The 12,537-nt window shown below is 41.3% G+C and overlaps 1 protein-coding gene across 4 annotated transcripts in view; it reads left to right on the forward strand.

Moving 5' to 3' along the window:
* Positions 1–12,537, forward strand: part of ZCCHC2 (zinc finger CCHC-type containing 2) — a 65,658-nt gene that overhangs the window by 11,713 nt on the left and 41,408 nt on the right. For all 4 annotated transcript variants that reach the window (XR_006195560.1, XM_042911543.1, XM_042911545.1 and 1 more), the window contains exons 2-4: positions 4,340–4,451; positions 7,255–7,331; positions 9,613–9,684. Coding sequence is in view for 3 of the 4 variants with exons in the window: in XM_042911543.1 (XP_042767477.1) it covers positions 4,340–4,451; positions 7,255–7,331; positions 9,613–9,684 (261 nt within the window). In the remaining variant the exon portion in view is untranslated. The remainder of the gene's footprint in view (positions 1–4,339; positions 4,452–7,254; positions 7,332–9,612; positions 9,685–12,537) is intronic.

The following is a 12,537-nucleotide window of genomic DNA, read 5'->3' on the forward strand; positions in this document are numbered from 1 at the left end:
GAAGTCACAAACTTAACCAACAGAGCCACTCAGGTGCCCCATCTTGGTATTTTTAAATTTATTCTACATCAGGGGACTAAAGGAAACATGTAGAAGATTGTTAGATGAGCCAAAATAAACTCCATCTACAAAGAACAGAACAACGGTCACATTGGCCTCCTTTTATTTGTAGATGGAGGTTATTACCAGAGAAGAGTGTCTGTCCAGCCACTTGACTGTTTCACAGACTTTCCCTACATTTGAGACATCCCACGTCAATAGTTGGGATGGATATGCATGTATAAAACTGAGATCTGAGTAATCTCTGGAATGAACGACCTGTCCAGCCTGCCTGTGTTACGTGACATGTGGATTTGAGCTCACCAGGAGCTCTTAGTGCAGACATGCCATAGACAGAAAAGGCTTTGCTCAGATGAGTTACAGAAAGAAGAGCACGCACATTCTAATGTATTTTGTGTTCCTGTGCATATTTTGCAGGCTTAGAATTTTTAAGCTTCATCTTCTTAATCCAAGCAGAGGAAAATTCTCCACTTTTCACTTGGTCCTAACACTTTCACCTAACTAGTCTTTGTAGAATGCCAATTCTGCCATGTCATTTATCGTGTGTTTTCCTAGGAATCTGAACTTGATAGAACAGTGGGTGTAATTCCTGTCTATAAGATTCCATTAAACCAGTAGTTCCCATATTTTATGGCTCCCTTCCCCCTACTCAGAGTTAAGAAAGCGTATGTGACACGTGGCAATGGGAGACGGAAGAATGGAGAGTTATTCACCGTTGAGATCAGTAAACTTGATTGTGACCTCTGTGGCTCATGAGGCATTAGATTATAAAATTTACAATTTTATTAGTTTAATAAAAATTTAGATAGTTTCTAAACTTAGTCTAACTGCTATAAATGGTTTTATAGCATTGATGCATGCTGACATTTGTGAGGGGTGGGACTTAATTAGTAGGTATTTTGTGGGTTGATGAACTTACGTCCTTAGATAGAAACTCCAACTCCATTTTTCTCTCTAGGTTATTAAATAAGAGGCCTTTTCTTGGCTATTAAAGTGTGTAACTTGAGACTTCAAAAATGTGATCTTGATTATGAAGCAAACTACTTTCTCATCGTTGTTTCAATATATTTGTGGAGGCAGCGTAATAAAATCATTTTAAACATAAAAAAAAAAAAAAAGAGGTTAGAGTAGGAGAGAGCCAAAGCATAAGAGACTCTTAAAAACTGAGAACAAACTGAGGGCTGATGGGGGGTGGGAGGGAGAGGAGGGTGGGTGATGCGTATGGAAGAGGGCATCTTTTGGGATGAGCACTGGGTGTTGTATGGAAACCAATTTGACAATAAATTTCATATATTAAAAAAAAAATAAACATTTTTTATGTTCTATTGTGGTAAAATACATGGACATAAAGTCTGCCATTTTAACACCTTTTTGAGTGTAGCATTAAGTCCATTCACATTATTGTGCAGACATCACCACTATCCATTCCCAGAACTTCTCTTTTATCCCAAACTGAACCTCTATATCCATTAAGCAACTATTCCTCTTCCCCTTTTTTTTTTACTCTAGGCCCTGGTAACCACTGTTGCTTTTTTTTTTTTTTTAATGTTTATTTTGGAGGGGAGAGAGAGAGAGAGCCAGAGCAGGACCTGGGGAGGGGCAGACGGGGAGACAGAGAATCTGAAATAGGCTCTAGGCTCTGAGCTGTCAGCATAGAGCCTGATGCAGGGCTCAAACCCATGAACTGTGAGATCATGACCTGAGCTGAAGTTGGATTAACCAATTGAGCCACCCAGGCATCCCTGCTGATAACCACTACTTCTACTTTGTCTCTGATTGTGACTATCCTAGGTACCTCATTTAAATGGCATTACACAATATTTGTCCTTTTGTGCCTGGCTTATTTCACTTAGCATAATGTCCTTGAGATTCATCCACGTTGTAACATGTATTTTTTAGGCTGAATAATACTCAGTTGTGTACATATGCCACATTTTGTTCGTCTCTTCACCCGTCATTGGGGCATTTGAGTTTCCACCTTTTGGCTATTGGGAGTGATGCCACTAGGAAAAAATCATTTGCTCAGGTTGTTGCTTTCAGTTCTTTTGAGTAGACACCTAGGAGTGGAATTGCTGGATCATATGGTAACTCTGTTTAAGTTTCTGAGGGACTGCTGTGCTGCCTTCCACCACGGCCTCACTGTTTTTTACATCCTTGCCAATAGCTGCTGTTTTCTGTGTTTTTGGATTATAGCCATCTTAATAGGTGTGAAGTGGTATCTCATTGTGGTTTTGATTGCATTTCCCACATGAAGATTGTTTTTTTTGCATATTTTGCGTTTGTATTTGAAGGTGTTATTTTTAATTTATGAACCACGTATGCGCAGTGTAGAAAAATATTCTATAAAAAATGGTCAGTGTATTCAACTAAACTTCTTCCGGCTAACACAGGTATTTGAGAGGATTACAGTGCTTTATTCATATCAGTTTGTGAAGTCCTTAGAGCAGTGTTAGGCCAATGTGGTTTTAGTCCTTTGCAGTAAATGATTATATGGTCTGGAATAGGATATAGGTAAGTTTGTTGTTAGAAGAATTCCTGTGTCTGCCTTTTACTGTAATTTTGAAAATTGGTGAATGCCATCATGTTAAATGTTTTGGAAATTGGATGTTGACAAAGAGATCTTTGCTTTCCTTCTCATTAAGTGGTTCTGTAGAGACAAATACTTACTTCTTTGAGTTTCTACAGGAAGACAAACTATAAGGCTGAAGCTTAGCTCCCAGGAGTATCTGATGCGATGCTTTATTCCCAGAAATAGAGCTATAACCTGGCAGCCCAGACCCAGGGTCAGGCCAGCATGCAGGATTAGACAGCAGAACAAAATATTTTCTTTTTAAAAAAAATTTTTTTTCAGCGTTTATTTATTTTTGAGACAGAGAGAGACAGAGCATGAACGGGGGAGAGTCAGAGAGAGGGAGACACAGAATCTGAAACAGGCTCCAGGCTCTGAGCTGTCAGCACAGAGTCTGACGCGGGGCTCGAACTCACGGGCCGCGAGATCATGACCTGAGCTGAAGTCGGCCGCTCAACCGACTGAGCCACCCAGGCGCCCCAGAACACAATATTTTCAATTAGGATTCTTGGGAAGCGTAGGGTCTTCTCTTTACTTCATTTCTAAATTTACACAATTTTTATTTACAAATTTTTTAATGTTTTTATTTATTTTTGAGAGAGAGAGAAAGAGAGCGAGCGAGCATGAATGGGGGAGAGGCAGAGAGAAGGAGTCACAAAATCTGAAGCAGGCTCCAGGTTCTAAGCTGTCAGCACAGAGCCGACGCGGGGCTTGAACTCATGAGCTGCGAAATCATGACCTGAGCTGAAGTTGGAGGCTCAACCGACTGAGCCACCCATGCGCCCCTACACAATTTTTAAAAATTAACATATATTATTTATTGCAGATTTGTAGAATTGTAATTGTCTCTTGAAACTGAGGTGGTTTTGGTCTGAGTAGTACTTTGAGATTCTGAACGTGAAAGGGGTAAGATGTGAGTTGTGATAAAGAACTGTTAATAAGGCTGTTTTATTTTTTGGCTTAATCAGTGTGTTGTGATAACAGTATATACGTGCCAGGGCTTTGGTTCTGGAGAGCTGTAAGGTTAGGAGGCCTTTCTGACTCCCAAGCAGCCGTTCTCCTTGGAGTAAAACTTCTTCCAGTTCACGGATGACAGTGATGGGCTGAGCAAACTCCGAGCACCCAGTCGCCGTTAGGTGGTTTAAACACTACTAATTTACTACAGTAAACTCACTGTCTGTACACATTCTTATTCAGAAAGATTTGGCAGATCTTGATAATAACCTTTTGTAAAACTTTTCCCTACCAGAGCATCTTGTTAGATTATCACTGAAATCAAGCAGTGAATAAAAATTGCTTAGTAATTAATGTAAAAAATACAATTCCTGTATATGCGGAGGGTTCGCATAGGGGAGAGCATCTTTTATATGTGTTCCTTTGATTCTGGTCACTTTGGTTAGAATTGACATCGTTGGGAATTTTGAGTAACAACGTGCAATGTGTCCCAAGAAAACTAGGACAGTAAATAATTGATAGAATATTACTATTGAGTGAAAATAAATGTTGATGCTTCTCTTTTTCCTTACCGGTGAATACCTTTTACTATTTGTGCCTTTCTGCCTTTACTGTGTAATCACCTATCTGGTCTCTAAAATTGCTGTTAAGATAGTTTCTGTTAAAAGCATAAGCCTTGACTCTGGTTTATTTGGATGGAGTTGTCTGTTCTCAGTCTGTGGAGTGGATGAACACGTGCCCCTCTTTCTTCTCTAGAGTGACTCCGCTCACGGTGACTACCCGCAGAGTCATGAGGCCAGCGTGCTGGCACGAGCCCTGATACCTCACGACGGACTTCCTGCGGCGCCGCACAGAGCCCAGCGAGAAGGTATGTTTTCTGTCCCCTTACCGGGGACGGCTGCAGAGCACTGTTCACGTTGGTTGACCCAACTCTTCTCCCTCTTTTTTTGGAGTAGAGAAATCTACAGGTCCTAGGTTTGGCTCAGACGCCCGGCCCCCACTTTTCTGAGTCTGCATCTGGGCTCCTGCTTTACAGCACTTGGCCCAGCCTGGCTTGTGCCGACCTGGTTCTGCCTTGTGGTCGGTTGCCTTAAGTCTAGTTGCACGCTTCTGGAGGGCGGAATCCTTCATGTATTCCTAAAGTGTTTGGGAAGGTGCTTTATCTGGAGAATGTGCTCAGCATCTGCTGAAAAAAGAAATTTTACAGAAGTTCTCTGTTAGAAAGTGAAGCCATGTGTTACTAGTCTATGCTTCCTGCAGTAATGCAGTTTTCAGGAGGACTGGGATGGTGGCATTGGAAGGACGTTGTCATCTGTAAGGAAATGAGTTCAGATGCTCACTTCTCTTCATTTTTGGGAGTCCATTACCCTGGGCGAATAATTGTTGAGGGGAAAACAGAGATGGAAAGCGTATGTGCCACCTGGGCGGCCTCAGACGTGTACCTACGCTCAGTCATAGCAGCTTAGAACGACATCATTTTGTCTTCTTTCAGTCCCATCAGTCATCTTTCTTGTGTTATACATTTTTCCATTCAGGAAAAACAGATATGAATGTTTAAAAAAAGTTTATATAATTACCTATTCAGGGCCATTCAAGACCCTTAAACTACTTGACTCATAGATTCCTTCAACCAGCCCCGCTGCATCTGTGAGTAACCTAAAGCAGAGTTTGCTTTTACAACGAAGGTCTTTTTCTTCTTTTTTTAATAAAAATGTTTTAGAAAAACAAAAGACTACATCCAAATGCCGACAACCGTAAGGTGGTACTATAGGTGACTTTTCTTATGTTCTTTATTTTTAAACAAATGTGTGTACTCTGTGCTTCTTAGTTCCAATTTATGAGGGTTGGAGGGTCTCCTGTTACCAGCCATTCCCCACCGTACTTCATCTCCCTCCTCTTGATTCCGATCGGTCATGACAGGGGTAACTTGAGACCAAGGCCGAAGACCCAGCCATGTTCCCTTACACGTAATGCCCTAGTGGTCCCCTGCCCCTTACTTATTAGCCCGCCAGTTTGCAGAAGTGGAGCTGCTTTGTATTTCTGAATGTAGATTAGTTCAGACGGTTTTTCTTAAATAGCATCGTCCCTCATGGAAGGTAGCAGGAAAGCTGTTGAAAGTGGCAGACCCTCCCCTCCCCCACTTAGCCGCTGTTGTGCTGCCGCTGGTCAGGAGTTGTGGGCTTCTCACCTGGCTTTTGAGATTTTCTTGCGTTTCCGTCCTCAACATTTCTCACCCACGGCGGCGGGGGTTGGGAATTATCCCAGAAGCGGCCATCGGACACTATATATTTGGAAGGTTGGCACAAAATCCTGGTAATGGTATCTCCTCGGTCTGTTATGAATGCTTACCAGTGAGTTTCTGTATCTTATGTTTCATGGCCCGCAGTCCCTGATCTAGAACAATCTTCATTCTTCCTGTATACTTCTGTTACTTTCTGTCTTCTGCTTCATCTATTTTAGCTTCTTCCTCTCCAAGTAAATCCCTTCCTTTCCTTCTCCATCTCCCGACCCCTGAATTTAACAGGACCCCAGTCTGCGGAGTCACTCTCCTGACTTCTTCCCTGTGACCTTTATCTTGTTCATTACTGCCAGTCTCATTATTGCTTAAGTGCTGTTTCTTCTATTTATACCCTGAGCAACAGTTTTTTTTTTTCCCTCCCTTAAGTCCTTATATTATGGTTAGTAGACTGGCTCTCTTCAATTTGTAAAGAGATTTACTTCCTGAAAGATGATGTTTTCGTTATTTATTTTTTTAATTAAAAAAATTTTTTTAATGTTTATTTTTGAAAGAGAGAGAAAGAGAGCGCGTGAATGGGAGAGGGGCAGAGAGAGAGAGGGAGACAGCAGGCTCCAGGCCCTGAGCTGTCAGCACAGAGCCTGACGTGGGGCTCAAACCCATGAACCGTGAGGTCATGACCTGAGACAAAGTCAGAGGCTTAACTGACTGAGCCACCCAGGTGCCCCAAGATGATACTTTTATTAAAGGATGTGTAACATGAGTAATTCGGGGGATTGCACATTTGCCTGCTTCTTCATTAACAAGCTGATCGTCTTACCTAGTTCAATTCAGAGTTCCTAATGTAACTTATGACCACGATTTTATCTGTGTAATACATTGTGAAAAATTCTGCTATAGTGAACCTTCATAGTTCATGTTAACGTTTGTAATGCCATTATATGATATTAAAGGTCATGTTGAACAGTTTTTAAATTCCCAGTTGGAAAGAACTTTTTATCAGTTTAATACATTACTTTTGAAGGTTTTTTTTTTTCAATGTAAACAAAAACTGTACCTCTTTTGGTTTATACCTACCAAGCATAAATAATTGAATAAAGTGCTATGTTTGTGATAATTTGAATAACAAGCAGTTTTGAAGATTGTCCTCTAGAAAATGAATCTTTATTGTAGGTGCATTTTATTTTATTTTTTTGGTGCTCAGCGGAATGCTTGAAATTCTTTAGGCACTCAGCATGCTGAATGGATATAGAAAAAAAATTGTGGATGAGTGGCACATTGCTATGCTTCTGCATTTTTTTTGGTTTTTTTCATGGTTTAAGACCAGTAGTAAAGATGAAGATAAAATAGCTTAATTGTTTAACATTTGTCAGTGGGTAACTGAAACACGCGTCTAGTCTCTGTAGAACACGTCAGCATGTTTTCTTTCTTTCAGCTGTGCACATCGAGAAGATAATGTTGAAAGGAGTCCAGAGAAAAAGGGCTGACAAATATTGGGAGTACACCTTCAAAGTAAGCCCCTCTCGCCCCCAACAGATGTCTCGTGTACTGTTAAATGACCTTGTGGGGAAAAATGAAAAATTGATCTTTGGAAAAACTTACAGTGGGTTTGCTAATTTAAGAAGAAGCTGTATGTATACGTAAGTTTGTCCTTACTAAGGGAATGTACTGTTTTCAGTATGTACTGCATGGTTTGCTGAGTTTTTAATTGTGTCACATTGAAATTACTCTGACGATTTTATTCAAAATAAATAAGAGCCTTCGATTTAAGGTGGAAGTTGTGTCTTTAAAAGTAAAAGTAAGCATTTTCACTAGTATTCTTTAACTCAAGATCACGGGCATTGTCTTTTCCTGGAATGGTTTTTCCCTGATACTTTTCTCTTCCTCTTCTTTCTCCATGAAGGTTTTATTCCCTGGCCTTTGTTGCCTTGTCCTCTCCTCTCTAATTGCTTTCCTGTCATGCTGTCCTTCAGACAGCTGTCCAGTTAACCATAGAGTCCGGCTCTGTTACTCCCCATGTCTCCTTTTTGCCTGTTGACTGTAATGTGGATTCCTTGTCCACGTCTTCCTTATTCCTCCCTGCTTGGGCTTCACTGTCTGGCCCTTTCTCCTGAGGTTGGACTGAACGCCTTGAAGCCAGACGGACCGACGCCACGTTTCTGTGCTCCCTCACTTCAGTTCCTCCCCAAAGGTATTGCTTGCCACACTCTAGCTGTACCTTTGTCACCAAGTCATTTCTGATCCTCCAGCAGAATGTGTTTCCATTCATTCAAGGCATGCCACCATCATAAAGTTTCCAGACTCTTCTATTTGGGTTACGTGTTTTTCCTCTCTAGTTGGTCAGTATCTAATGGAGAGCAGGAATCTTCGTCCTCCGTCATCCCACCATATCTGACTTGCTTAGTATGTTTGGTGAATGAATTTCAGAACTCTGGCTTCTGCTTTGTGGGAGACGTATCCTCAGTTTACAATTTTAAATCCTCATCTCCGAATGTTTTACTTAACCTTTTTGTAACGCATGGCATAAGCCGCCGTGCTCTCTTCATTCAGTTACACTAGCTCTCCTTTTGTTGCTGGAGCTCTTAGCTTGTTCCTTCCCGAAAGCCTTTTTCATCCCCAGCTTAGCTCTGGAACAGTCTTCCCCAGACCATGGCACAGCTCATGTCCCTTCAAGTCCTAGCCTGGCTTAAACGCTCCCTCCCGTGAGGTCTTGCTTGGCACCCTTCTGACGTGCTGTCCTGCTCCTGTGCCACGCCGTGTTCATTGTCTCTGGAGCCCTGCTCACTGATGGGAATTCTTAAATATTCATTTGTTGTAATGGGTCTCCACGAATTAGACCCTGACCTCAGCCAGCAGAGACTTTGGCTGTCTTGGCCCCTCCTGTGTCCCTTTCACTGAGAACAGTGTCTCACATAAGTAGCTGCTCAACGAACGTTGAATAATTAAAAAACATCTAAAAGATGTGCCAGTTAATAAGGATATTTGCTTTAAGGGTTGGTAGATACAATTTTGCATCTATTCTTAAATATCTGATTAATAATGGTATGATTACTTGGTGAGCCTTAGGCATTTGCACAGTTTGAGTGTCTACTTGGCTCAGATAATTGTAATGTAGACGTTATCAGTGGACCATCATCAAGTCCATGAAATTCAAAGTGTCTGAGAGGTAAAATGGCATAATAGATTCCAGTCTGGCTCTTCTGCTCACTTAGGGTCACGTCTAAGTACATTAGCCATTTTGAATTTTAGTTCCTCCATCTGAAAATGGAGGTAGTCAGACCTGCCCTCCACACTTTAATAGGATTTTAAAGAATTGAGGTAAAGATGAAATCTCTTCATAAGCCATAAATCCCCATAAAAAGAATACTATAGTACTTACCACAGAGGGGCAGTAAACTCTAGTTACTTCTCTGAAGAATTTATATGTAATAAGTTCCAGGAGGTACAATTTTTACCTTTCTTGGTGTATAGTTTAATACCGTCAAGTATCATCTTAGAGTCCTTCAACTTTCCCTTTTGAAAAATTACTAAAATACAGTCACGTTTTTAAAGGCAACTTTTTAAAAGAACCATGCGATTCGAAAGGAATTATTAAAGTTTTTTGAGTAGAATATGTCAATGTACAGTTAACGTTAACAATTTTGAAGAAATTCTGACAGTGCCAGATTAACTTTATATTTCTAATTGTTAATCTTAAGATTTAAGTAAGGCCCTTTGTTTTACACGTGGCTTTTTTTCATCTGGTTCCCGCCTAAGAAATAACCATATAATATGTGTGTTTTTTTTAAATCAGGTAAATTGGTCTGATCTTTCAGTCACAACAGTAACAAAAACCCACCAAGAACTACAAGAATTTCTACTGAAGGTAAAATTATAGATTTTGTTGTTAAAATGGTTTTTACATAATATGTAGAACCAAAAACCTCAATATCAAAACAGACACCAAGAAGATTTAACCACGTTATATAAAGGTTGACTTAGAACTCTCCACTGTCTGTACAAAATGTCCTGTTATTCTAAACGTAAATTTTCTTACATTACCGATACAAGGAAACGAAGGATTTTCCACGTTAAAAAAAAAAAAGGAACCTGATCCCTGGTTCCTTGCCGAGATAACTATTAATGGTGGCTGCTTGCAAGGGTACTTCTTGTGGAAGAGTGCGTCTGCAAAATGAGTTGAGGCTTGTTAGGATTTGTTGTGGTTCTTAGAGGTGACAGCTCTTCGGCTCCGTCTGTGGATTTCCTTAAACACGTGTCCATCGATTCCTTCTTTGAGTTCCGGCTTCCCCTTGTGATAGAGACACAGAGTATTGAGAATAAGGGATCGTGGAAACATACAGATTTGCAGAAGTAAAAGGTTTCTTAAGTCATTTTGTTCAAATTCGTGCCTGTTCCTTTGACGCTAATTTCATTTTATTGAAGTGTGTATGGATAGAGCTCAGTTTTAAAAGGAGGAAACAGGTTTAAATGGTTAACCAGTACCTTCGCTATTTTACAATAAGCAAATGTATTTTAAAGTTTCTTGTTAATAAGGAGATAAAACAAAGTCCAGAAACAGGAAACTTTCCCAACTCAGTTACTGACTTTTGGGTCAAGGTGTGATGTGGTTATTGAACTTACAACATCTGAAATTTTCAGGACGGTGCTGGTTTTTAAATTGTGGGTCTCCATTCTTACAGCTGAAAGAGGCTCTTCGTCCCCAGCTTGCGGAACTTGGGGCAGCGTGGTAGTGCTGGCTCTAAGGAGGACATTGTTGGATGGACTGTCAGTGTTTGTTCCGCTGGAAATACCCAGGGACAGCTTGAATATTTTCCTGCAGCTCACTCTGAACCGGGCCCTCTTGGTTCAGGGATGAGAATGCCTTCTGTTACTTCAGGATAGTGACCTAACTGCGTGTAAAGATGCGAGGGCCGTGCATTTCCACTTGTCGAAGGTCATAAGCTTGTGAGCCGTAGGCTGTAGACAGCGTGGTGAGGAAGGAGAGCAAGCCGTGGGAGGACCGGGTGTGTGCGCGCTGTCTTCCAGAGAAAGGAGACGATAGCTCCCCGCTGGCGGTCTGCCTGTTGAAGGCATCTGGGAGGGCCGCCCTGGACCACGGCTGCACGTGCACTTACAACATCTCTTCTGTTTATGTCCGACTGTTCCATCTCAACAGAGTAAACCTATCAAGGTTTAAGGGCAGGTCGTCATGAGCAGGTGTCATTTGGGTCAGAGAGCAACGTGCTTTGTTTCTTTTTCTTGTGTTGCCCTTCCCATGACAGAATTCTAATGCTCGATGGTAAGTTGCAGGGATATAGAGGCTAAGGCTGAAATACCTTGCGGTGCCACCCGTCAAGGCCAGTTACCTAACGTGTTAGGGTGGGGGTGCTACCAGCCTATCCCGCGTGGTGCTGAGAGACTTAATGAGAGAGCACATGACCGGCTGCCAGCCTGGGGCCTGGCACCCGGCAGAGTCTCTCCTCTTGGGTTTCCCTAAGCTTCGGCTGGTTCTTTGTCTTGACAGATTTCATTTTTTCAGTCCTGCAATTTTTCTGAAAGCTCAAGTGCTCTAAAAAAAGACAGCCCCCAATAACTGATTCAGTCTTCAGAATCATGGTTATGATCCTCCCAATTAGCCAACATTTGAACATAGAATTTTTCTAAAGTAGGACAGATGCCATATCAAGTTACGTTAAAAGATTGGCAACATTGTATGCTTCGAGGCTAATTGCCTATTATAAAATATCCCCTCAAGTCAACCACATATCTTTTCACCTTTTTACCTTCCTTTTAAAATCATCTACAAAAGTTAAGAGCAAAACCTGTCCTTTTGATAGCCTGTACATACTAACAACCTTTAACTTTTGTAGATGCTGTTTAACTGCACTTACTGTTTGCTATAATGTGGAAGAGTGAGTTTGAGGTCAGTGCTTTCCAGTCCTTTTTTCCTCCGTGTATATGGCAGCCTCTGTCCTCGCATCCAAGCCCCCTTCCCCTGCTGTTGCCGCTTAGAAACCGCATCTGACACCTGTCTGTTTCTCATTGCGAGAATGGCAGCTCCATGGAGGCAGGGTTTTTGTTGCATCTTTCACTGCTATATCCACAGTGCCTAAAACAGTACCTGGGACAGGGTTCGATTTGAATATTTGTTGATTGAACGAGTGTTGAACGAGAAGAGTTACAAAAAGTCGATTGTAATGGGGTTTTGTAGATGGTTCTCCATTAGGCCTCAGTGTTTTTAAAGAGAAGCTTGTAACAGTGAGGAGAACGATCTTTCAGTAGTGTGAGCTGGTTCAAGGCTGAGCCGGGGCCCAGCTCTGGGAGTCTGGGTACTGGAAGGAAGACCGAGAGGTGAGGAAATTCAGAAGGGACTAGAATAGAAGAGACATGATTTAAAGCTGTATTTTTAGCAAATGTGCCTTCCTCTAGGACTGGAAATAGTCCTTGGAAATTGAAGATAAAAACCACTTGAAAATAAAGCGTTTTGCAAATACTGATGACTGCATATCCGCACTCTGCCCAATCACATGAACAGTCATTGACTAGGTGAAAATTTATATACTCTTGCCTTCCTGCACTTAGAAGAACCATCAGTGATTCGATAGTGGAAACATAGTTCCCCACTGAAGCAGGTTTTCTTTGGCTGTGTACAGAAATTCAGGAGATATGTTTAAAATGGGCAATATGAAATATGCCTAGTGTCCTTAATCTGTATTAAAATAGTATTTAAGTGTAAATG

The sequence above is a fragment of the Panthera leo genome, chromosome D3 (genome assembly GCF_018350215.1).
Source record: "Panthera leo isolate Ple1 chromosome D3, P.leo_Ple1_pat1.1, whole genome shotgun sequence".
Classification (NCBI taxonomy): domain Eukaryota; kingdom Metazoa; phylum Chordata; class Mammalia; order Carnivora; family Felidae; genus Panthera; species Panthera leo.